This window comes from Perissodus microlepis, chromosome 16 (assembly GCF_051167445.1).
Source record: "Perissodus microlepis isolate ML-2025 ecotype Zambia chromosome 16, ASM5116744v1, whole genome shotgun sequence".
Classification (NCBI taxonomy): domain Eukaryota; kingdom Metazoa; phylum Chordata; class Actinopteri; order Cichliformes; family Cichlidae; genus Perissodus; species Perissodus microlepis.
Window position 1 is genome coordinate 11,871,806 of NC_140476.1, and position 26,993 is coordinate 11,898,798.

General features: G+C 39.5%; 1 protein-coding gene across 2 annotated transcripts in view; it reads right to left on the reverse strand.

Moving 5' to 3' along the window:
• Positions 1–879: 879 nt before the first annotated feature.
• The window catches only part of LOC146370472 (polyprenol dehydrogenase), a 55,441-nt gene continuing 29,327 nt past the window's right edge, over positions 880–26,993 (reverse strand). For both annotated transcript variants that reach the window (XM_084954806.1, XM_084954805.1), the window contains exons 4-7: positions 12,810–12,911; positions 11,912–12,119; positions 10,814–11,021; positions 880–6,667 (exon numbers count right to left, since the gene is read on the reverse strand). In XM_084954806.1, the coding sequence (XP_084810932.1) occupies positions 6,488–6,667; positions 10,814–11,021; positions 11,912–12,119; positions 12,810–12,911 (698 nt within the window). In that variant the 3' untranslated portion in view covers positions 880–6,487. The remainder of the gene's footprint in view (positions 6,668–10,813; positions 11,022–11,911; positions 12,120–12,809; positions 12,912–26,993) is intronic.

Consider the following 26,993-nt stretch of genomic DNA (forward strand, 5'->3'; position numbering starts at 1 on the left):
TTAAATGTTAAACTTCGTGGCAGTAAAATTAGAAAAAGACTGGAAGGAAGGAGGAGCTCCCAGTGTTGCAATAGTCCAAAGTCCAGACCTCGACCCCAATGAAATGCTGTGGTGACCCTGAAGAAAATGCTTGCAGATCTCTACGAGTTGAAACAACATTGTAAAGAAGAGTGGGCGAAAACGCCTCAACGGTGTTGTAAGAGACTGATAAAGTGCAGCTTAAAGTGGTTCTGTGTCTACTGAATCATAGGCTGTACTTAATTTCCAGACACTGCATCTGATTTTTGGCTTTGCTGTTAAATACTGTAAATAATGTGTAATATCACATGTTGCTCTTCATCTGAATTTTGCTCATTTTTATCATAGTTTAGAATACAGGGTGCAAGACATGAAGCAGAAAACCACTCTGAAATCACACAGACTGTAACTTCAGGTTGCTTTGGATAGTAATGTGCCAAATTAATGCTATATAAGAGTCATTGCATTACTACTGCTTACTAGTAGGTAACAGGAAGAAATAAACGTGAGAACTTGCATTGTTTTCACTGTGGTTGCAAAAAACCTATTTATACTGTGAGGCTCTAAAAATCATTCAATTTTAGGGTAAACGTGAGATTAAAGTTAAGATCAGGCAGGCACTGCAAGTCTAAAGAAAAACAATTTAAGTGAATGCAATGTCCTCTGTTGTAATGGAAAAATGACCGTGTGTGTGTGTGTGTGTGTGTGTGTGTGTGTGTGTGTGTGTGTGTGTACGTTTCACTGATGGATCTGAGAATGTCTCAAAAGTTCAGACAGTGCTCGAGGCTCGCTGTCTCATGTCGAGCAACATCAGACTGACGGTTTCTCACTCACACACTGGGAAGAAGGATGGAGAGCAAATGGCACAATGATATGTTTATTGAGAGGCTTTGGATAATAGAAAAGGTGACGGCTGCTGCTGGAATGTCACAATAATTGACCAAAAAAACCCCAAAAAATTTAAAAAAAAAAGAAGAAAAAAAAGATCATAGACATCAACACCCTTATCTAGAGACGCACGCGCACGCACGCACAGTCATTCATACACAAACATTCTTCACCTCCACTCCAATCACTCCAGAGAGAGAGAGAGAGAGAGAGAGAGAAATCTTATCAATGCACAGGACAAGACGGTATCACAAGTTCTACGAGTTAATTTCTACATGAAAAAATTCACAGTTAACACATCGGCGAGGGAGTTTTCTTTTTTAGGCACAGCAAAAGCAATAAGATGTTCATCTCAACAACAACGAAATAATGATAAAAATAAAACATTCCACACATTTCAATAAAAACTCAGGGGGCCCAGGTGCACTGAATGTTTACAATGGATTTGAGGTGGGAAATGTCTTCGATTTGCAGCCTCCAGGGGCTCAATTGAAAGGTCACTCTCACAACAAAGGAGAAAACAGTTTAGGGGTGTATGCAATAAAGGATAAACGACACTAGAATGTGGCTTCTTTTAACTGGAATAGTACCAGAGTAAGGACTCAGTTCATCTGGTTTTACCCCCTGTTTACATCTTTATATCACGTCATATAGAGTGGTGTGAAAAAGTGCCTGCTTTCTGATTTCTGATTTTTTGGTATGCTCATCATACTTAAATGTTTCAGATCATCAAACAAATTGAAATATTAGACCAAGATAATAATAATAATGTATACTTTATTGATCTCCATGGGGAAATTCCTCTCTGCATTTAACCCGTTCACTCAGTGAAGCAGTGGGCAGGCACTGGGCGCTCGGGGAGCAGTGTGTAGGGACGGTACCTTGCTCAGGGTAGCCGTTCAGTGGATTCGAATCCTCAACCTTCTGATCATGGGGCCACCAATCTACCTACTGAGCTATCCCTGCCCCCCCCCCCAAGATGATACAAGTAAACACAAAATGTAGTTTCTAAATGAAGGTGTTTATTAAGGGAAAAAAAATCCAAACCTACATGGTCCTGTGTGAAAAAGTGATTGCCCCACCTTGTTAAATCACGATTTAGCTGTAATTAACCACGTTTTACAAAGTTGAGTGTAGTTTCACTGCTAGACTAAGGCTTATTTACTGCCAGACCTGGTGAATCAAGAAATCCCTTAGATTGAACCTGTCTGACAAATGGTGAGAGCCATTATCCACACCTGGAGAAAACCTGGAACTGGGGGGGATTTCCCAGGAGTGGCCAGCCTACCACAGTTACACCATCCAGGAGGTCACAAAAGAACCCGGAACAAGAACCAAAGAACTGCAGACCTCACTTGCCTCAGTTAAAGTCAGTGGTCATGACTCCACCATAAGAAAGAGACTGGGCAAAAATGGTCTGCATAGAGTTCCAAGACGAAAACCACTCCTGAGGAAAAGGAACATAAATGGGTTCTGCAGCAGGACAATGATCCAAAACACACCAGCTCCACCTCTGAATAGCTTAAGAAAGACAAAATGAAAACTTTGGAGTGGCCCAGTCAAAGCCCTGACTGAATCCGATTGAGATGCTGCGGCATGACCTTAAAAAAGCAGCTTGTGCTTGAACTACAAATGTTCAAAATTCAAAATTCCTCCACAGCGTTGTAAAATTCTCATTACCAGTTATCGCAAACGTTTGACTGTAGATTGCTGCTGCTAAGGGTTATTATGTTTAGGGGGCAATCACTTTTTCACACAGGGCCATGTAGGTTTGGAATTTTTTCCCTTTAATAATAAAACACTTTCATTAGGAAACTGCATTTTGTGTTTACTTGTGTTAACTTTGTCTACTATTTAAATTTGTTTGATTATCTAAAACATTTAAGTGTGACAAACATACAAAAACATTGGAAATCAGCAAGGGAAAAAACACTTTTTCACACCAGTGCAAATATACACATTTAAGATTTTGCAGAACTTGGGACTGGAACATTTAATATAAATGTGATCCCAGGTTGTTCAGAGGAATGGCTATTTTTAATCTACAAATGTCTTCACTGGTCTCCTCCAACGCTTTGAAACGATCATATACGAGTAAATAACACACAGATAATATCACAGACAGTTACTGGAGCTGTTGTTCTTTTTCTATATTTGCAAATCAAGTTCAGAAAGTTCACCGTGTTGTCGTGTCTGTGTAGAATGCTTCAGGAGGACGCTAAATACCGTATATAACCGGGTAATCAGTGATAATTTAGCAGTCACTTCTGCACGTCGACACGATAAGCACACTGAGACAGATCCGTGCGTGTTTTCTCCTTTCGTCTTTGGAAAACCTTGTGCTGAGATAGAAGGGAGAGTCTGTGACATTCCCCCACTCGCCCTTTCCAGCTAAAATACATCTACTGTAGCAGCTGGACTGAGAAAAACACGGTAGCTCTTTGACAGGATGTATGTCATATTGTAGCCTTGAATTCTTTCAATGAGCGCCACTGAGTGGATAGGCTGGTGTTTTTATTTGTGTGAACGGAAGCATGTGCATTTTATATCTATATATCTATATATAGAGAGCTATATAGATGTATAGATATGCACTAGGTTTGGCTGTTTGTTATTTACCTTACAGTGGCCAAAGGCAACCACACAGTCAAACAAAGGAAGCACTGAGGCAATAAACTGTTTTCAAGCAGCCTGAAAAACAATACAACACTCAAAAGACTGAGCAATATTGCTGGTATTTAGAGTCAGCTCACACACAATTGCTAATCTAGAAAAAAAAAACCCTGTGATGTTTGCTTTAAAATTATATTTTAATTTCTAATCAGAATAAGCCTCTCTTATGGGATGTAAACTTTGATGAGTTGTCTTGGAGTTATGGTGCCTTCACATCATATCAGAGTCCGTGTCACACCCTGATAGTTATAATAACTACGACCGGAAGGCGTTCCTTTTATTTTTTCTGTCATTTTTTCATCCCCTCAAAATTTTTCTCCCACAATTCAGCGTATTTGACTTGGCACCGGATAATAATAGATACTGAATACCTGGAAGCCAGATGAATACAGATGGCTTCCTCATCTCAGCCAAATGTATCAGTCAAAACTAATAAATTCCAAATGTAACGGCTTCAGTATTATACCGTCAGTATTTGTGATGCTCATAGGGCCGACTGCCACGAGATTGTGAATCCTCGCAAAGTCCTGGGAATCTTAAAGAGGGTTTTTTAGCATAATGCCTCCCTTCAAAGTGCAGGTTCCTGCGCATTTTTGCAACCTTTGTCAACTCATATATTCAAATATTCATAAGATATTAGGCAGATATTTGGGTTAGGGTGACACATCATCGGTAGATATATCACATGAAACAAAAAGCCCAACACACTTATGAATAACATAAACCAAAAATGACTTTATAAGATGACAAGGATGGGGCAAATACGCCTTTATTTTTTCCCCTTGTAAATTTAGACTGTCGTCTGATTTAGCGGTGGCGGCAGCGGGGGTCAGTCTGTCCTACAAATTCTCTGAAGGACGATTTTTTCGTCTCTGAATTGAGACAAATACTTAAACTTCTTGATAAAACAGCGAGAATCACATTAAATTTAACCATTTAAGCAATGAGTGCCTTAAAGCTGATGTCTTTTTCCTTTATGCATTTTCTTCCATTACACTTTGTTCCTATTCTTCATGTCTGACTCTGTACCACTGGCTGAATTAGCTACCACAGTGATACTATTGCTTCACATGCGGCAGATCATAATGAATGCTGGATGCGAACTGGCTTTATTCAAAGCAACAACGTACACATACACTACAGCGATGACTTGTGGTTAAGGATTTTAGCCAAAACTTAATTAATTTGAGATAACACTTTTCATCCCCACAGCTAAAACATGTTAATCACAGTGGAGATGGCATTAAGTGTGTCTTTGTATGTGTGTGTAAGAGTGTGTGAGCATGTTCCTGCATCACAGACAGACGTGTTTATTTGCTGTGCGCTTGTTTGGATAAGCCTATGCCTGGATGTACTGCTTCCAATGTTTCTGAGTGAGTGTCTGTGTGTGTGTGTCAGCTCAGCAGATGGAGTTTGATTCTCACTACTGGGAAATCTCAATCCCACAATGCACTGGGAGCGGCGCCAAATGAGGAAGAGGCAGTAGCAGCAGCAATGAGGAACTAATCACAGTTTGAATGCTGAAAAAATGTGCTTTCCCCTCTCTCGCATTCCTTCTCGTTGCAGTTCCTCCGGGGTTAGCCATTGTTGTGCTATCCATCAGCATGAATTGGGTCTATACATGAGTTAATTCTTAGCTTGTGTGCATAATACATGCACACGTATCACAGACACAGAAAAAAGCGATTAGCACAGATCACAAAGGAAAACGGTGACAAAATGAATTTGAGGTCGGTTCCCAAACCTTTTTTTTTTCTCATTTTTTTGAGCAGACAACCAGAAACAGCTGGAAATTCCGCTTTAGAAATAACAGCATAAAAATTCACAGCAACTCAACCAAACGTTTCATCACTCTTGGGTCGAAGGGGAATCATTCCAAATTTAGGCTTACTTTTATCTGAAATATCTCACTTTTTTTTAAACCTCTTCCCAAATCCCCCTAGCAGTCAAAAGGAACATCTTTTGTTGGGTTACTGCGCGCCGGAGAGAGGAAAGAGGAGACGATGATGGATTCTTAGCTTTTCAGCTAAATTCACGTCTGTAAAAACATCTACTCATGCAACTACAACCAGCAGTTAACATGATGATTCAATAGTAACCAATAAAAACAAAGTGCTCCCAGTAAAAGAGGCCGGATGGCAATACGATCTGAGAAATCGCAGTGATGTGTCAACGCAAACTGATGACATCACATTCCCTTGCCACAGCAAGGCAGGATCAGATCAGATCATTGTCGTGGTGTATAAATGTGTGTGTACTGTATGTGCGCGTATGCTAGGGTTTGACCAATATGTTATTTTGTTGCCAAAATTAAGCTTTTGGATTATTTTACTGGAATTTTTTGTTGATGTGAAAAAGCTTCCAAGAGGAATTTAGTTATTGTGGGCCGGACTAATTGAAAAATCCAAGTAAGGTTTGTATCATAGCAGATGACTGATTCTCTGATACGCGATCAGGGAATCAAACTCGTCATATCATTGGTGGGTGCCATTAACTGATATCTGACTAGATGGCGCCAACAGCGACTCCCTGCTATCCATGACAGCAAAATGACATATAGCTACAACCCTAGAGTGTGGTTGTGTGTGTGTGCAAATATGTTTGCTTGCTCACAGTGAAAAGCAAAAAAAGCATCTTCCATCCCCTGTAGCCCTTCTTTGGCAGGTCTGGAAAATACGAAAAATAAAAATAAAAAAAACCCTAAAAGAAAGAGGTCTTTGCTCTCTAAACCACCAATCACAGTCCAGCACTGGATTATGACACTCGTAACAAATTGCTAGCAACGCCCTGATGTGAAGTATGAAAAAAAAAAAAGGGAGGAGAGAATGGCTGGCCACCCTGAATATAGGGTCTTTTTTATCTGATGTTGTCAAATGGGTTTAGTCCTGTTGGTCATCCTTGTGTCATGCTAGTGGAGGTTCAGCAACTGGAGGCTGATTTCCCATAGGCTCACTTGCAGCTGGGGATCAAAGGTCAGCGGTGTTGTCATCTCCCTGCACCCATTGGCCCAGTAACCTCCTCCACAATCTCCCTCCAGAGCAGGTGACAGAGCAGCAGAGAGCACAGTGGTAGCGCCCTCTTCAGGAGTCTAGGGACAAACACATAAACACAATTAAAAATGTAAAGAGCTCCTGCATATAAAATATATAAAGAAAAAAACTGGAATGGATGACAAGATCAACAACAACCTATCCTTACGAAGACAAAAAAATGTGCCTAAGTGTGTGTGTGGGCACGGATGAAAGAGTAGGGCTAATGTCACTGTGTGTTAGCATCACTGAAAGGAAGGCTCAGGGTAAGTGCATGTGTGTGTGTGTGTGTGTGTTTTCATGGGTGAGCGTACGCTTGAGAGCGCTGGTGTTGATGCATTTTAACAATGATCTCAGTGTCAGCAGTGAGACCAGCAGCAGGTTTCTGAGCAGAGAGAGGATCACAACCTGAAAGCTTTAACAGCACACTTGAATACTTGTGTATGCAGTACGTGAATGCTGTCTGTGATGTGTGTATGCTGTACTACTGTGCAATAATTTCAGACATCAATTTTAATTGTTCTTCTAAATGAATTATCATTTTGCTTGAAGGGCTGAATTTTTAAGTACAAAAAAAAGGGGGGGGGGGGGGGGGTATTGGCAAGCAAAACGTGTTCTTCATAATTCATTTTGCTGTCTGTAGTTAAAAAGTCTCTCCATCCACGTAGGAGTTTTAGTACAGAAAGACAACAGCAACAACAAAAACCCCCAACTCTTTCTGTGATTGGGGGGAGGGGCAATGGTTTCCATGGCAGTAGGATGCTTGATGGTAGGGCCATTTTAAAGTATGCAGATGACACGGTCATTGACAGTCTTTTACATACACGGAAAGGAAAACCAGCCATAAACATGCTATTGAGCACTTTGTCAGGTGGTGTAAAGATTGTTATCTCCAGCTCAACATATTGAAAACCCAGAAAATAATTGCGGATTTCAGGAAAAAATTCCAGGACATCTGATTCCACAAACATTAAGGGTCAAACCAAGGAATGTGTCCCTACAAATATCTGGGGACTATTATTGATTCAAGCTTGAATTTGACAATAAACTTCTTGAACCTCGAATCTTGAAAAAGGGTCATCAAGGTCCTTCTTTCATATTGATAAGACCATTATCACAATATTTTTTTAAAATCTTTTATTGAGTCAGTTTTATCTTTTTCTTTGGTGTCATGGTGACCTGTCTTTGAAGGACAGGAACAAACTGAGTCAAACTGTAAACTGGTCAGGGCAGCTGATTGGTAAATTGCAGCTTAGCCTAGAGTCGATGTATACCAGACAGTTGCAGAGGATGGCTGTTACGGCCCTAGCTGGGCCTCCTCCTGAAGGTGCCTGTGTGGGTGTGTCCCACCACCTCTTCTGCCTGAGGTGCCACCTTTCCCTGTTACACAGCTGACTCACATCAGTAATTAAAAGTATTTAAGCCCAGGGAAAGGTGAGCTCTGGGCCAGAGTGCAGTTGCAGCTAGTGAGCTGTGTGTGGTTGTGGTGTTTGCAGCTAGTGAGCTGTGTGTGGTTGTGGTGTTTGCAGCTAGTGAGCTGTGTGTGTTTGTGAGTGGTTACAGCTAGTGAGCTGTGTTATTGTGGTTTGCAGCTAGTGAGCTACTCTCTTTCTTTTTGGCTTACGTTTTACTTTATTGACCAACGCCTGAGTTTTGTTTGTTTTCTTAAATGGTGATAGCGGCTTGTCATGTACACTGCTCTTAAATGATGATTCCCATCCCCTGTGGGATTTTCAGCTTTTCCAGAGGGAAAAAGCTGAAAAGCTATTGCAAATTGTGCACTTAATTTGAATGTATTTATTAATTTATTACATTTTTTGGCCTTTTTATAGTATTATATATTATTAGTTTAGGAGTTTGAAGGGTTATTATTAGTTTGGGGGTTTGAAGGTGTGGTTTTATTGAAGCCTGGAGAATGCTCTCTTTCCCTCTGTATGTGGAGCCAGTGTGTCCAGTGTCTGCGTTTGATGTCTGGTTGATGGGTTGCCTGCTCTTTTAACTGCAAAAGAAATCTACCTAAGGGCATCAATAAAGGAACCTGAACCTTCTCATACCAGCTCATCTATTGCTTTGTTGTTCACCACTTCACTGCTTTACTCTCATGGATGCTGCATTTTTGTTGCCATTATTACTTCCTCTGAATATTGATTGTGCCGCACTCTCAGAAATTGTACTAGGTTCATTGACTTTCAATATGGGAAATGGGAAATAGGTACAGCAATTTACTGAAAGATGGAAATACAGTATAAAATGCAAAAACAGACTTTGCACAATTCTAATGAACTCAAAAGTCAGTATTTGCAAACTCTATCTTCATTCTTTAATATACAACTGAATTTTTGTGAATACGCCAAGTATTCGTTAATAGTCTATCTACCAGAATTCTAAGAAAAAAGTCCGAATTCTGAGATTAAGGTCAGTATTCTGGTAAAAAAGAATTTTGAGGAAAAAAGTCAGAATTCTGAGATTAAAGTTAGAATTCTGACTTTTTTCTCAGAATTCTGGAAAAGAAAAAAAAAAAGATGTGCCCACTTTTTTTTTTTTTTTTTTTTTTTTTTTTTTTCCCGGTGGCCCTAATCCTCTTCTGTGGGTATAAGGTCTGGCCAGCGTTCAAAGAAAAACTCTGAAAAACCTTCAGAAAGCCTAGAGAACTATTGCTCAAGACCACTCAAACCTGTATATTTTTTTCAATAGTCAGCAGGGGGCACCTCCTCTTGTTTCAAAAAGACTTCCAACTAAATAAATGCCTATTAGAAAATGACCCACGGTTCCTTTCCTCTGTGACCTCCATGGATCTGACTTTGTTTTTGTGATTTAGGATCAAGTACGCTGTCCTCTTTCAATGTTATATGTTATAAAGCAGGGGCTAAAGTGGGCTATTAATTAAATCAGTTTAATATAAAATACTCTCTACTGACTTTTCATATGCTGCAACCTGCCATTGCTTCCAGCTAACGACGTGGAGATAGTTAAATACGAGGAAAATCATGACACCTGACAGTTTGTCTACACCCTCAAAACATCCATTTTCCTTTTCCTCCTTGGGATGAATTCATGGTGTAGATTGCTGTCATGGTACCTAAACATCCTACTAGTGCTAAAAAAGAGAACCGTGCATAAACAGTGGCAGATAATTTAAAATGCAACTTTTCAAACAGCTCAACAAATATCAACAGACACAGTTTGCAACACTGAGACGGATGTTTCAGACGGGTGTTTTTTAAAATAAGACATTGGCTGTACACCTGATGTGATGCTGATCAGAATATCACAAAGTTAAATTCAGTTGGCTAAATCAACAAAGAGCAGTAAAGTAGCACCTGTCAGCTGATCACAGCCTCTACACAAAGAAAAATCTAATAGTGGTCAAATAAAGTGACGTATTTCTACATCACACTGTGCTCTTCATTTAACAACCTGCTTCTACGTATTTTCCCGATGTGGCACCATTACACCCAATCTTAGGGCAAAATCCAACTTTAATCCCCGAGTTTAAAATAAAAAGGTGTTGTAAAAGGCAAAATAAAAGTGTGTGTGTTAGTTAATAATTACATGGACTATTTCACATGATAATAAGTTTGCATACTGTATGTGGGGCAAAACTATTCCAAAGGTTGTGCTCACAGGCAAATGTGACAACTGTGGCTTGGGGCTCAAACATGCACACATATCTTCTTCCATTAAATCTCAGGGACATTAACAGCAGCCTGGGGTCAGTGCTTTAAGTTATGCAAAGAAGGCTTTAAAATGTAACACAATGTGAAGAGGCTGGAGTTTTAGTAGCACTTCCACTTTTCAGCAGGGTGGATGGACTGTGTGTGTGTGTGTGTGTCTGTTTCATCTCATAATAAAATCTGTAGAGTGCCCACAGTCAAGTTTGTAGGTTCACATCTAACAGTTTTAACGTTTACAGATTTCCAGTTCCAAAACCTCACAACGCAGAATAAACTGCAACTCAAGAGTTGAGGAAACACTTAAATTATCCAGGGTTGCTATCTTGTTGTTACAAGCTATTCTTCTAACAATAAAATAATTTGAAGATCAATCACTGTGATCATTCTGTGATACAGTGTGAACAGTATAAAATGCATTTACATTATGCACATGTCAACTATATTTGATCTGAACCGTACATTGTGTGCTACTTCTCTACAAGGTGAATATTACAGTTGGGACACAACAGAAAATGCAGAGCCGTGTTTTACCCTGAAGAGCAGGCGAGCGATGACACTTTGTGCCAGATGGAGGGGTGTCCAGAGGTGGCGGTAGAGTGTGGTATCCACCATGCCGGGATCCACGGCACATGAACTCACTTGGAAACCTCCACTCTGCATCTCTTGGTGGAGGTGGAAACTGAATAACACCTGGGCCAGCTTGCTCTGACAGTAAGCAGCATGTGAGGAGTAAGATTGGCTGAATACAGAGAGAGCAAGAAAGAATGTCAATTATTATCCTCCCTATGAAAAAGCCCCTTATTAAAGTAAGAAACTTTTAACACAGCTTTTCCAAAAATCTGATTAAATTATATTAATTCACTTACAAATTACTAACAAACTACATTCCTCAAAACAAAAAAACGTAATTAATTAATAAAATATTAATAATTCTGTCCTCAACTATATAATGTGTGTAGTATGATAGAAGCTTAAAATTATTATTTAAATAACATAATATATTTATAATGTCCCCGAAACTTAACAAGGGTATTATAAATGTTATGCTAGGCTTTTGGACTAAAAGAAGTCTGTACTGAGTTAAATCAGCATTTGAGTTTAAGACCTTGGATATTAAACACCAATATGTCTATGTAACGACATGATGACGATATTCAGGCTGTTAATACATCTTGACAGCAGTGTTGAGAGCTGGAGCGATACTGAGCCAACTGGAACCAACAGTTGTCCACTTGTGCCAAACTGAGATGTGTAATACTGATCTCAGCATAAAGAAGGCAGGTGAGCACAATACACAAGGATGTGAACCGCTCTTCTTAAAGAATATCGAAGGACTGACTTTATCTTTTTTAATAAAGCGCTTAATGTGAATGTCACACATCATTAAATATGGTTGTGGCTCAATAGTAAATGGCTGATAACCACCAAACACTAAAGTGTAAAATTAATGACCACTGTGACAATAGCAATTACATGAAATGACTCAGTTTGCATCTGAAGCAAGCATTTTTAAAGTCTATATATCATTTTAACTATTTATTAGTTTATTATTTGTTATTAACTTCAGGTATTGTGTGCATCAGATGCATGTCTTTGGACATGTGCGTCTTTGTGTTTGTGTGTACCTACCGGCTATTCAGGTCATTTAGTCTGATCTGTCCGATGCAGTGAGCTGAGGATGAGACATTGACCACACGAGAGACATGACCCGATTTCCCAGAATCCTTCAGTGTATCCAGGAGTAGCCAGGTCAAAAGGAAGTGTCCCAGGTAGTTCACACCGAAGTGCTGCTCAAATCCATCCTCCGTACGCCCCTCAGGAACCAGCATAACACCCGCTTGACACACACATCCACACAAACACACACAAATATTTGATACACAAAAAAATGCATTTTAGTATTTCAAATGTGAATTTAATTCAAATGCTACAAGACTAATTTAACATTTTACATAAAAAAGTAATAGAGATAAAACACAAAAAACGCAAAGGTTAAAGTGAAACCCATACATCAGTCAGTAATTTCTCTAACTAGTCTCTGTAAAGCAGCGTGTGCTCTTCATTTAACAACCTGCTTCTGTTTCACTAGTGCATAAATGTGAACTGCAGCAAACACCCTCTTTAGGCTATATTTCTTAAAAAAATAAAAAGAAGCTGACAGCAGAGCATACCTGTGAGCTGTTGAGGGTTTAAAAAATAGTTCTATCAATATCAAATATGGCTTATATCATTAATAGTCCAAAGTTACATTCATTTAAGTTTAATCAGACACACCTGGAACATGACAGCTGTTTTCAATGAGGGAATACTTGAGCTTAGTATATACAGTATCCAAGGATGCGTGCAGAACATTTCACAGTGTGACTGGATCTGTGTGTAATTCTCCCTTTAAATTTAGCCAGGTGACTGCGTTGAAATTACACAGCTGCGCAGAGGCTTTCTACTTCTCTCAATAAATATTTGATAAACTTTGTGCAGAGTCCGGCTGCACGCTCACAGAACACAAGGACAGAACACAAAGACTCACCATTATTGACCAAAATATTTAGCGGCAGGTCCCGTTCTCTGAAGCTCTGGGCGAACTGACGTACAGACTGCAATGAAGCCAAGTCCAGTTTCTTGAACTCCACTGCAATGGACACACACACACACACACACACACACACACACACACACACACACACGCATCAGAGCCATTATAAATGGATTAATCCTCCACGACACTTTGCCGGTAAGACATCAAAGAGTGTATTAATCATCTTCTCCAGCGGGCTTGGTGGATTCCTACACTGCAACACTAACAGCACTTCCATTGCTCCATCACATTATAACAAACCTAATATTCCCACCAGAACTCTATCAAAGCTCAGCACATTGTTATATCAGATCTAATATGTGATAAGACACAGGTAAGAGATCAGCTTGTCTCATCAGAACATGAAGGGGGACTGCTGGCTTTAGTAAGCTCAAGTGTCTGCACGCTCACAGAAACACTGATTTAAAAAAGCTTGACAAACCGAGCTTTCCTGGAATATATAAAATTTTAAGTAATAAAATAATAATAAAATTCTCAAATCTGTTCATCAAAAAGGGATATGTCATTCTGTTTGGGGTTTGATCAACGAGACCTACTTTTTCCACGGTCAAAGCTCTGTGGCTCCAAACACAAAGTTACCTCAGCATCCCTTACTAAATGGCCAGCCAGGTAACAAACCTGTGACATCACACCTTAACTAAACCACTGAGATACCCAAGGTGCTGCAGGGTTTATTGTAAAATAGTAACAGACTGGTGACAAATTAAAGGAACAAGAGCCCCTCCAATGAGAGCATCTTGTGGCTCTGCTATGCTGTGAGGGATATTTTGCTTGCACAGTTTAGGTCCACTTGTCCTTTAGAGGGAAATCAATACAAATCTGTTCTGACTGATCACCTTTCTCCCATGCTGAAGCCTTCTATTCTGATGGGAGAAGGATCATTTTTTCCCAGGATGACAATATATTCCACGGGGTATTAAAGGTCATTGAACGTGTTGATTACGAAAAAAATGTCAAATGTATGATATGACTTTGAAAGCCCACAGGTGTCAACCCAAGTGAGCACTATGCAGGAGAATTTGAAATATATTAGACAACATTTTCCACCACCATCAACATCAAAATGCCAAATGAGCTGTTTTGATCTGCACAGTACCATGAAAATGTTCATCAAATATGCATTCAAGAATCTCTTCAGGCTAAAGAAGCCATTTAACTGCCCTGATTAAAAGTTCTACTGCTTTTTATTCTGCACTTGAACAGATACCATAATGAGGCATATATGACTGTCATGCAATGTATTAAATAGTGCAAAATCTCTGTATAGTAACACCTTTTTAAAGGTGGGTAATATAGAAGTGACCCCTAGTGGTCACTTCTCTTGTTTATCGGGAACAGTTTTATGTTGTCTTTCCCAGTTTTTGTGGTGCTTCTGCTTCATTTAATGGTGCAAAAACAAAAAAATAAATAAACTTTCTTCTTTTTTACAGACTCTACATTTGTAGAATGACCTTCCCACTGCAGACACGACTGCTGACTCACTTCTAATCTTCAGCAGCAAATTGAAATCTCATTCCAGCAAGAAATGTTTTAAATTGTTCTTTAACCCTCCAACATCCTCTGTGTGCATTTCTCAGCACTTCTAGATGGGAAATATTCTTGAAAAGTAAACAATCCTGTTCTATTAAATGCTAAAACAGAAATCCTATTTTGGGTTCACTGGCTTAAAGCAACAGAGAAATGAGTTGATCACAGAAATGTGACACCCAAAATATACACAAAAACGAATACATTACTCTAATAGCAAAGTAATATATACTAGTGCTCCCATCACATTATTGTTTTTCTTACTCTGCAGACTCATAACTCTACATGGCTGAAATTGTTTTGCATTTTTTGTTGCCAGTGGAATCCATCATGTCTCTTTTTATCTTTGTGTAAACGTAAATTTTAAAAAATGACCCTCTATTAATTTTAAGGTATTAATGCAAAATTATCAGGAAATATGTCGTCCTTAGCAGGTCTTTATTTTAGGTAAATACCTAACCTTAACACATGGCATATTACTGTGTGTCATTCATTTGAACAAACTAAGCCAAAATGCAGAAGCAGTGTGCGGAAAAACTAAGTTAACCCCCTGATTCAAAAGCCTGCAGAACATCTTTAGCAGCAATAACTTAAGGTCATTGTTTTCTGGACTTTACAACGCTGTTTTATGTCATTGAGGTTTGCAGGCATTTATTAGGTTTTTAAGCTCCCACCATAGCAAACAGCAGATGAGCAAAATAGTAAAACATCTTCTTTCATTGAGGTGATCACATTTTCTGCTCATCAATTAATTAAGTGCATCTGATTAGAAGTGCCTGGCTGCTACTTACCTTCTTAATTTGGATGGAAACAGAATCGGGGTTAGATAATAAATAAATCATGACATGGTGTAACAGGCCGTCTTTTATACTTCATTTGAGGTTGTATTGATCTAATTTTAAGACTAGCTAAGGACAGATTGTGTTTTTATTATATCTTGAGATATATAAGATATATAAGCCTATGATTACAGTGAGAATTTGAAAGTAGAAGCTTACACATTCTGACAAGCAAGACTCAAGCTGCATGAAGCCTCAGGATTATTCACATGGTTTGGCCTTGCATTTTTTAATAGCACTGTCAAATTATATCCCTCAATTCAAAGTAAAGCCTTGTGCCTTTCAAATATCTATAAAATAATATATTGTTTCCTTTAGAACTCAAGTAAGCCTCTAACGTCTCAAATATAATGGACAAAGACAGGAGGAGGACAGAGAGAGCACAGGGAGGACGAGTTGATGGAACTGATAAAGAAAAGGGCTGCTGAGACAGATGAGAGTGCAGCTGTTCCTGATGAAGGTCTGATAGCAGTCTTATCTCCAAGCCACGCTACTCACCTCCTGCTGACTGTGTGTGTCTGAGAGAAAAAAAACGAAAGAAAGGAAGAGAAAATAATAAGAACAAACCCGGTGTGTGCATCAGAGTGACCGTGAGCACAAATTTGACTTAGTAAGAGTGTGTGCTTATGTGTACCTGAAAACAGGTGCACGTGTTGCAGGAGAATTGTGTGTACGTATGTCTGTGTGTGTGCCATGCCCGTCAGTCCTCTCTTGTCATCTTGAATGGGGCCTCTCGAGACTGAGCCCTTTCAGAAAACCCAGTCGTATTTAGAAAGCCCACTGGGAGTGAAATGCCATTGATCATGCGTGGGCCTGCACCTCAGGATTTTCTATAACACTCAGGCTCCTTGACTAAATCGCTCAACACTGTGATTGTATTTTATGTCTTAAAACACGACGCGATGAAAAACCTTTGGAGGCGTTGTACCGGATCTACTCACTGACTCATTCACTGTTTATCTTAAATGAGCTGCAACTTGTCAAATGTGGAGGAACCAAACTAAGTAAAGTGGTTTTAGTGAGATAATAAAGTGGTTGTTAATTTTGTATTACTCCTGAATAGTAGATGACAAAGATAATAAATAAATAAATCAAGAAAAGATGACATAACAGTTTGTTTCTGAGCAAAAAGTCATGAAAATAACCATGAAAGTCCTCCATGAAGAGCGATTACCAAGGTTTGTGATTCTGCCTATGAAAAGCAAACACCTTACCTGGTTTAAATTCACTCTCTTTGCCCTTCAGGGATGTCTCCTTGTGCCGTTTCACTATCGACCTGTACTTGTGCAGAGAGCAAACATGACTTCTTTGTTGAACTAAACTACAGCTGTGGGGGAAAAAAGTTTTCACAGGACTCTATGTAATCATGTGAAAAACTAAGTTTACCCTTACTACTTCCATAATTGATTAACTGATCAACTGACCATAAGCTGAGTTTTGGCAGTTTGCTGGTCTGAAGTATTCAGCTCTGTCAAAACAATCTTTCAGTGAGTGGACCGACTATACAGGCCTCAGTTAGTTTTTAAATGTTAAAGTTCATGACAGTTGAAGTAAAAAAAGACTGAACAAGTGCAGCTTGTTTGGAAGAGTTCCCAGAACAAAGCCTCTTCTCTCTAAAAAGAACACGGCAGCACGGCTTAGGTTTGCAAGCTGGCACCCGAAAAAACCCACAAGGCTCCTAAACAATGTCCTTTCGGCGGCATTGCCATAATACACAGCACCACGTCTGGCCAAAAACAAACAGCATATGAGTTCCTGCTTGCTGGATTTGACTCCCAAATCTTAATCCTCTTCCTAAATATGAAATTGAAGTTGGCAATTTTACACAGTGGAACAGAACATATATGGTAATCAAGTACAAGCAGTAAGATTGGGACATCCAGAGAGTTATTCAAATGTAGTAGGAGCAGCAGAAGTGGTCCACAGGTGGACATTGAAACGACCCTGTCTTTCAAGGTGACAACACTCTAATTTAAATTAGATGAAGTTGTACTTTTTATATGTGGAGGTACATTGTACATTACTATATTCTAAAATTAGAATATTTATTCAATGCAGATAATCTGTATTTTATCTCTACATTTTCTGGCTTTGCATAATTTAGCCTCTTATCCGTTCCATTAATGTAATTTGCAATTTCAAAGTATGAAATTGTCCCTCATTTTAATCTTTTCTTTTGGATTAACTCACTAAAACTGCTGCTCTACAATACTTCTATTTTCAGTTTAATGAGATTGCCTCAGTTATCTAAACAGACGAGCATGTGGCCATACAGCGAGCTGGTCATATAGCATGACACTGGTGCAGAATTGGTGCATGTGCATAACTAAAAACCAAAAAAGTATTGAAAACAGTCAACTTCGCTATGAGAATAAGGTTGGAAGACGATGACAGGACTCAGTTCCAGTAAAAGCTGCCAAAGCTGACACAGGCAGGTCTAAAATAATTAGTAAAGTAATTTTAATGCTGATTTTAAATGTGACAAAATGCCTTAAATCACAATCTCAGACCTTTTTAAAATAAAGACATTTCCACATGTTAAAGCAGGGAAAGCACAAGTGTAAATAAGTAAAAGATAATAATAACAGCTGACTTCTAGTTATTCACAGCCAAGAATTACTGTAACTTTAAAAAACCCCATAAATAATTTATATCTGCATATGAAATAGTTCTGAAACAAGATGAAGGCATTACTTACAATTAGTTTCATACAAACAGTAACACATTTGTACTATGCTTCATTTTTGCCAACAAAAAACACACAACGACCCTTGAACGTTAGGTTTCACGTTTATGAATTGAAGTCTTAAGGGGATCAAAAGTCAAAGGATGGTTTCATGGCAGAGCAGCCATTTCTAACACTGCTTTTAAAGCTTGTGAACTGTCACCTTCCCTTTCCCCTTTTTCATCTCAACCAGCTGCTCTTAGAGTCCCAAGTGGATGGAAAGGCACAACTGTGTCTGTAATTTTGAACACTAAATGTGATTAGAAATGGGTTCTGCCACATCAGTGCACAATCAGAGTAACTACAGTAGCATAAGAGCTACCGAAAAAAATAAAACCCTTTCTGATTGAAAGCCCTTTGGTAACATTTTAAACTGAATTTCCTCAGTTTTTACCAAAGGTGGAAAGTAACGAATTACATTTACTTGCGTTACTGTAATTGAGTAGTTTTTTTGTGTATTTGTACTTTTTAAAGTCATTTTTCAAGTCGGTAATTTTACTTTTACTTAAGTATATTTTTTAAAAAGTACTGTACTTCGCTACATTTTCAATCACACCCGTTACTGAGTAAATTAAAAGAACAAACAAAAAAAAAAACCCAACATTGCGCTTCGGAAATACTGCAGGGAATGATGGGTAGTAGAACAAATTGGCGTTGGGTCACGATAAAGATGGAATCTGACATCGGTGGTACGGATCCAGCGAAAAAAGAAACCCCGTCGAATTCTGCTGACCCTGAACTCGAAGAAGATGTGAACCCCTGGCCGTATTTAAGGGACCATTTCGGCTTCAAGTGCAAGAAAGGCAACAGCTTTATTATGTAGTGTAAGCTGTGTTTGCCCAGAGAGACCGAGTTAGCAGCTTTTAAAAATTCCACATCAAACCTGCGCAAGCATGTAGAGGTAAGTTAAATGAAACTTGTACATTTATTTTAGCAAAAAGGCTGTGCTCAAGTTAATCACATTAAGTAAAGACATAAGCTGTTATTGGGCACGTTGTTGTCCACACAACTTAATTATTATTTTTTTTTACTGGATTGGTAAATTGCCAAAAGAAAATGTGTTTACTTACATTTTTCCTGTTTGTTAATAATAATCATTTATTTAAAAAAAAAAAGTTAAATTAGACAGAAGACAGAAGAGGCTACTTTCTTACTTAACCCACATATGTTCACACTGCAGGCAAAAGAATAACATGTGCTATGTGCAGAGGTGTTTTTTTCTGTTCTCAAACTGATCTCCCTGTTGGAGCTCAGTCTGGGGGAAGTTATTTTTTTCTCCTTATCTTTCCTCATGTTGTGCATTTTCCATTGTTATACCTCTCTGACCTGTCTTCCCCATGTGATGTTTGTGTAATGTATATATGGTCAGAAGGGTAAGATGGCGCTGGCAAAGGTCGGCAGCCTTAACCCAATTTCCTTCGGGGTCAACCTTCAGGATCAATAAAGTTTTATTGAATTGAATTGAATTGAATTGCTCCTCAAAATTAACAGAGCAGGGCCAAGTTTAAAAAATTAAAACACATTTTTATAGCAGCTGCCGTACAGCTCAATTCAGTACTTGTTCTCTTATTTGACGGTTAGGAACACATTCTCATGTAAAAGAATTATATGGTTTTGACAGTTTGGTTGGTTGGTTTGGTGACCATTATCCATTTTGATGTATAGACTTGCAGTTTAACTGCCACTGCGCTTTAATTTGTAAAGTTTTTCTTTTAATTAAAAAACAACTACTTTGAGATTTATCCCACTGTCTTTTTTGCACTACTCAGAAGAGGCTGTCCTCCTGCTGACAAAAAAGTAACTATGTAACTTTTACTCTGAGTACATTTTAAATGAGCTACTTTTTACTTTTACTTTAGACAGGTAATTTTACTTGTACTTGAGTAAAATTTCAGCAAAGTAATAGTACTTTTACTTGAGTAAAATATTTTAGTACTCTTTCCACCTCTGGTTTTTACAAACACAACCTGCTCTTACTAAAAAAAAAAACCCAACTGTTTAGCAGAGATGCTTTTTTATGTTAATTATATTTTTTGCGATTTATTTATTTATTATTTATTTTAGGATGAGCGTAATCTAAAATTACAAAATTAAAGGGAAATTCAAAGCATCTTTTTTTTTTTTTTACCACCCATCACTATAGTGGTCATATCAGCCAACAAACAAACAAACCAGGAAAAAAAATGTTGAGTCTAATGGATCCAAATTGGACTGAAAATGAGGTATATGCCTGACCTACATGTATTTGAGAAGAGCAGGCTGCCCTCCTCAAAATGTAGGTTAATTTGTAAAGGTAATGTGATTCATGCTGTTGTTTGGAGACACCGCTATCAATATATCTCCATATCTGTTATAGCCGTATATATTTAGCAATATTAAGCGATAGCAACATCAGGAAGAATGAACATGAGTAGCTTGAGAAATACCAAGGGAGGAGCCAGAGCAGCTACTGCAGATCGGGAAGGTGAAGGCTACAGTGGTCCCTGTGATCCCCAAACTGAGAGAGGAGCTCCAGTAGATTCCAGGAACAACATCCAAGATATCTCTCCAGGAGAGAGCTGTTCTAGGAACAGCAAAGATGGTGCACAGGGTATATCTGTGGTCTGACACATCAGACGTTTTCTTCACTCGCAGCTTTTACCTTTAACAACACTCTAAATTACTCCAAAGGGCCCAATCCCTAAAAGTGAAGGTTGGGTCCGTAGCGCTAGCTTACCACTATCAGAAAATTACATCAGCAACACAAAAAACTGAAACAAAAGGTGCTAGTTCTTTGGAGTTTCTGTAGTAATTGCAAACGGCTGAAGGAAGCACTATCTTCATGTGGCTTGTGGTTAATGTAGATTACAAGTAACTTGTGACACCAGTATACAGAGAATCTAAGAGATTTTGTACCTAAAACCTAAAACTAACATCGTATATTTTTAAGGGACTAATACAGAAAACAAAAACAGTGTTTATACTATTGATTTAGCCTGAATCAAATCATGACAAGCAATTGAAAAGCTGTTCAGTTTAACTTAAACTTATACTGGAAAGGAGACAAAAAATTAGTGAATTAAAAACGTCCAAAAATTTCTTATGCTTTCATTTAACGTGAGTATTGTTAGGCTAGCTGCTCCAAACTCAAAGTGATTTTGCTCTAATTAATCCTGTCTGAACTAGCGTGCTCCAACTGTGATTAGAATATGTAGGCTAGGCATGCAATAGAAATGTCCATTCAAATTTCATTCTGACATGCTCTGCTGCAAAGCTACAGTCAACACAGTATGTCTGGAGTGGCTAAATTGCATTGTCATATCAATCCAGGAAATTATAGAGGATCTGGGGGTTCTGGTTGCCATTTTTCTGCAAAACATTGCAGAAATGTGTGTATATATGTATATGTGTGTATATATATATATATATATACATATGTCCTACAAACACTAATTCCAGTCTATATCATGATCGGCAGGTAATGATTATGTGATTCACCTCATGCCCAACTTGCAATATCACAGTAAACCTCCCTCCATTCCCAAGCATATTCTTAATTGTCATTTTTCATTCAGTTTCTTGGCCAAACAACTCTAAAAGAGCAACACAGTGAAAAAGAAAAAAATTATGTCAGGACAGCCTGTTTCTCTTACCCCAAATCCTCCCTTTCCACCTGGCTCTAACATGCATCTTGTGTCCCGATTTTGACTACAGTAGATTTGATTAAGCTGGATTACACCTAAATCTGATATTAAAATGCATCAGTGGCAAACACATTAAATTTCTCTTCTGCTCGTCAACAGGCCGGAGATCTTGCATTACTCAATGCTTTAAAGGTGACAGTAAATACCTTGGTATGAAAAGCCTGATTTTTGCATTGCACTCGTTAGTTTCATTATTTATTTAAAATATTTTGTTCTTAATATACCACAGTATAGTGTCAAGTCATAAATTCCCTTGAGTTTCTAACCAATCAGCTCTACCCATCAACAATATTTTCTGACTAAAAAGATAAATGAACTATCTTCCCCGAAGGATACATCTTACGGGACCCAGGGGGTGAAATATAAATAGTTTGACTTTAAATCTGATAAACAACAAAGTGAAATTCAAGAGTATTAGGACTGGGCAGCCTGCCAGTCTTAGCTCCTCCGCAGACGTTTTTATTCGGCTGATGTAGGAGAGAGGATGCTGGCTGGTCGAGTCCAGCGTGCAGCGCTAATGAGACGTTGCTTTTCAAGACAGCTGTAAATGTGAATATGTGGCTACTGTGAGTCAGTTTCACACGGACCAAAAAAGAAATCACAGAAATGCTCAAAACTAATTGCTGTTCAAAATTATTCACAATATCACGCTTATAACCACGTAACAATCCCTGAGGTACAAACGTGCACTAACAAGGTCAACCTTGTATGAACATCCCATTGCACTTAAATTCTGTTTAGAGTTAAAGAGCTTAGGTAAAACAACAATGTTTTTTCTAAGAAGGCAGCAGCTGCGTTACCTAAGCTGGAAGAAATTTGAATGTGTGCTAAGCAGACAGACAAACACACATAGGTTCCCCTGTTTCACACTGCTAATCTAGGCCTTTGGTTTGAGGCACAATGTGTTACTTTCAAGTGCACCGTGACTAAAGTTAGTGGGCAGACAGCGCTGCCTGTGGCAAAACACAGAAATACCCTGCATCTCCCAGTGTGTGTGTGTGTACGCATGTTCATAATTTAAAGTAAAAGCCTCTAAGCTTCATTGTCTCGCACCCAGGTGCAGTCCAAAATCATTAGCATATTTCACAGGATTTTGCTAGAGGTTTCCAAGGGACATTACCTCTTTAGAGTGCACAATGTACTGCTACATGATTCCCAATAGACCAAAAACACCTTTACACATTAAAACAAATGTTAAAAATCCCTCAGCTTACAAACACTCGAATAACATCACTGAATAGTGAAATGCATGGTCCTAAGGCTGTGTGACACCTTTCAAAAGAGCAGACAGTTAATAATACATAAACTTTACTGAAGAACAATGCTTTTTTCGTCTTGGTCGTGGAACACTCGCCAGCTCTTTAACCTCTTAAGTATACTCGAGGGTGTGTGGGAATTTGCCAAGCAACTCTACAAGTATTTTGTAGACTTGAAAGCATTTAACTATATCCCTCGGGGTGTCCTCTGGTGGATTTCTCTGAAGTATGAAGTATCATGCCCATTGTTACAATCGCTCACAGGGGGGCAGGGGTACCTGGACCTGGGATATAGAGTATGTTTGGGGAGTGCGACTGTCTGTGCAGTGTCTATTTGTGTCTGTCTACACGTTGGGTGAGTGCCGAGTATTTGGTTGTGCATATGGGGGTGGGAATGCACGTTTGTGTCCGCGTGTGCCTGTTTGTCTGTGTCTATATGTCAGGTTGGGTCTTAGACTCAACCTCTCTGGGTACATCTCAGGCCTCCGTACTTTGGAGGGCCTATCTCCCCTCACCACACTTCCTGCCGGTGGCTGATGCCCTCAGACGTTGGTGTGTTGGTGGTCCTTGTCGTCTGGGGCTGGGCGCTCATGCATGTACCGGCTCACTCCTGGTGGCCGATTGGCGGGGCTGGGCGCCTGTGGCCCGGCTGGGCTCCTTTCGGGGGGTGGGATGCCCTCAGGCCTCTGGCCTCTGGGCCTGAAGCTCGGTCCTCTCTGGCACAGCTGGCTGCCGGCAGAGCCCGCGGGCACGCCACTGCAACCCCCTCTGGCCTCTGCTCCGTAGCTCTGGATATCTGGGGCCTGGATCTCCCCCATACCTGCTTCATACCCTGGTGGACGGGGCTATGGCTCCCCACACTCCCTAGCAGATCGTTACATGGAGAAACCTTTGGAATACAAGCATGCTGATCCACACAGGTATGCACACAGGTGTACACACGGGTGTTCACAGACGCGGACTACACCTTTCTTGGCTGCTGCCTCAAAGCACATTGTGCGCTGTCTATCTTGCGTGCTGCACAATATCGTTTATTATTTAGTATCTACTGTTATCTACTGCTAGCTAGTTTATTGTGATGGTGCTGTTTTTTATTATGTTGCTCTTTGTTGTTTTCTTTCTCTTCTGTTTTTTTTCTCCATACAGGTGATCCAGGTGTTTTGTTTGTTTGTTTGTTTGTTTTTTCCTTTCTTCCCCCCCTTCTCACCATCTCTTCTCCCCTTTGGTTTTCTTTCTCTCCCTCTCTTTCTTTCATTCTTTCTCCCTGTCCTATCCCCCAGTCATGTCTGTCCCGTTTGTAGCAACCGAAAATAAAATAAATTCATAATTATAATAAAGGTCAATCAAATGGACCAATATGGCAAGGCCATGATGATCCACTTGGTAAAATAAATCCGCTTGGCATCTTTCTTGGCCTTAAGACAACAACTCTGATGGCTAAAGATCCAAACGGGACACAAAAAAAAAACAAAAAAAAACTATATCCCTCAGGGTGTCCTCTGGTGGATTTCTCTGAAGTATGAAGTATCATGCCCATTGTTACAATCGCTCACAGTCAGAGCCTGGTCTGCATTGCCGGCAACAAGTCAAACTTGTTTATGGCAGAATTTCTATACGCACCCAAAATTCCTAGGATGCACTTTTTTGGTGGCCTTAGACTCACGTTTGCTTTTTACAGATGATTTGGTAATCAGTCGGGTCGATCTAGAACATTCCCACCCTCACCTTTGCCCACCAATGGCACGTAGTAACCAAATAAATTAGACTGCAGATACAAGCAGCAGAAACAAGCTTCCTGTGAAGTGGTCTGGGCTCTCCCTTTAGAGGTAGGATGAGGAGCTCAGTCATCCAGGAGGGACTTAGAGTAGGGCCACTGCTCCTTTGCATTGAAAGAAGCCTGTTGAGGTGGTTTGGGCATTTGGCCAGGATGCCTCTGGGTGCCTCCTAGGCGAGGTGTTTTGGGTATATCTAACCAAGAGGAGAATCTGGAGCAGACCCATGAAACGCCTGGGAGATTATGTCTCTCAGCCAGAATTGGAACATTTTAATGTCCCCCCAGAAGAGCTGGAGGCAGTGGCCAGGGAGAGAAAGATCTGGACATCTCTGCTCAGACTGCTCCCCTCAGAATCCGTACCCAGTAAGTCGTAGAAAATGGATGGACTGACCTATAATATACTGTCATTTATGGAAACCTGTTTCTTCAGTAGAATTGTTTCAGTGTTTTAAAAAATGGATTAACAACCAGAATGTGTTATCTACATTTAGGGTGCTTTTTGTGTAACAGGAATTTTGCTTTTATAAAGATGGCATGAAAAAGACTGCTCACCACGACCCCATAAAAAACAGCTTTTTAAACGGTCAATTACATTATATATCTATATATAAAATCTGAGGGCATCAAGTAATTCTACAATAATGTGCAAAAATCTTGAGCCACTCATCATTTCTTTATATTTTTATAGGAAAATTGGAAAAATATACAGTGATTTATTGAGATTTATTGAAAACCTGAACTCTTGTAGGCAATCCTTGACTGATATTGTTCCATTTATATAGATGGATGGAGGATCCCCAACACCACAGACTAAATAACCACAGCCCCACCCCACGACAGAACCTCCACCGTGTTTTACAGATGATGCACATCCTCACTGTTGTACCTCTGTCTCCTGACCTCCTCTGTTCATACTGACGACGATTTGAACCAAAAATTTCGGATTTATGCCTCAGCCATTTCTTCCCGTTTCTTTTCTTTACAAATGGCTTCTTAAAAGCCATTCTCCCACTAAGACCATTTTTGATGAGTCTTCAGCAAACAGTAGATGGATCAACTGAAGTGCCAACTGCTTTTTTCTTAAGCACAAGACTTTGAAATATTGTTCACATGCTGTAGAAAATGTTTTAGGCCTGCCACATCTTCTTTTTACATTCATTTGTCCAGTTTCCTGATATTTTTTAAGGACATAGTACACATGATGCCAAGACATGACAAGTTTTCAGCAAATAGCTCTTAAGGAATTATCCCGTTGGTCACATTGTGCAAAAATACAAATTTAAGCCTGTCCAACTATGTTTTGCCATTTTTCGTTAGATTCAACTGAAGAAACTATGTGTTTATGTGACAGGCTTCTAGTAACAAAGTAAGTGTTAAGTGGCTTAACAAACAAACAAAAAAAATCCTCTGAGAATTAGGTACAGGGACTGCACGGAAAATGAGCGAAAAAGCAGCCAATGTCAAAAAGCATGAAGAACAGTTTTTTTTAAATACAAGAAAAATCTGTCTCCTTGGAAGCAAAATATAAAGTAATGAAGGGTGGCTCAAGACTTTTGCGCAGTGCTCTACATTGAGATTGTGAAATAAAACACTTTGCCACTCGTGACACCTTGAAACACCCTAAGGGACCTGGACTTGTCTAGCCAAGTCCCCAGTTAGAGAATCACCTCCACAGCCTATGTATTATGAGCTGTCTCCCATTTCTCATAACAGACAAATGTACACACGCTGGGAAGGATGCCAAAGGGCGTTTGGACAGAGATGTTTAAAGCTCCTGCCTCACATACTAATGAGAATCCATTACTGTCTCATTCAAATAGTCTCAAACACACACATACGCATACACAATCAGCACATTCTCATTCAGTGCATAAGCATCTGGCTACAGACACCCCCTTGTCCCCTATGCTTCAGTGCCTGCCAATTACAAAAGAAGTAATCAATTCCACCACGGCTCCGTCCCGGGAAATCGACTTCAATGACACCGGCTACATGGCCGCTGTCTCTGTACCTGACAGCCACTTACACACAAGCAGGGACCCAGTCAACCAGCCTTCTGTTGCTCTTCAGTGCAAGGCCAAGCAAGATAAACCAGATCCCCCTTCCCAACTGGAAGCATTACCTCTAAATACTGTACCATATTTCATGGTCATCGTGAACTACAATTTACAACAGTATGTCTAAAGAAGTGTTTTACCCATTGGAATCTGACAAAAAGGACATTTTCACCTGCACACACGCTTATTGCTTTGCAACTGAAGGCCGGCCGTTTGCAGGCAATCCAGGGTCTGGTTGCCTAGGTAACCCTCTA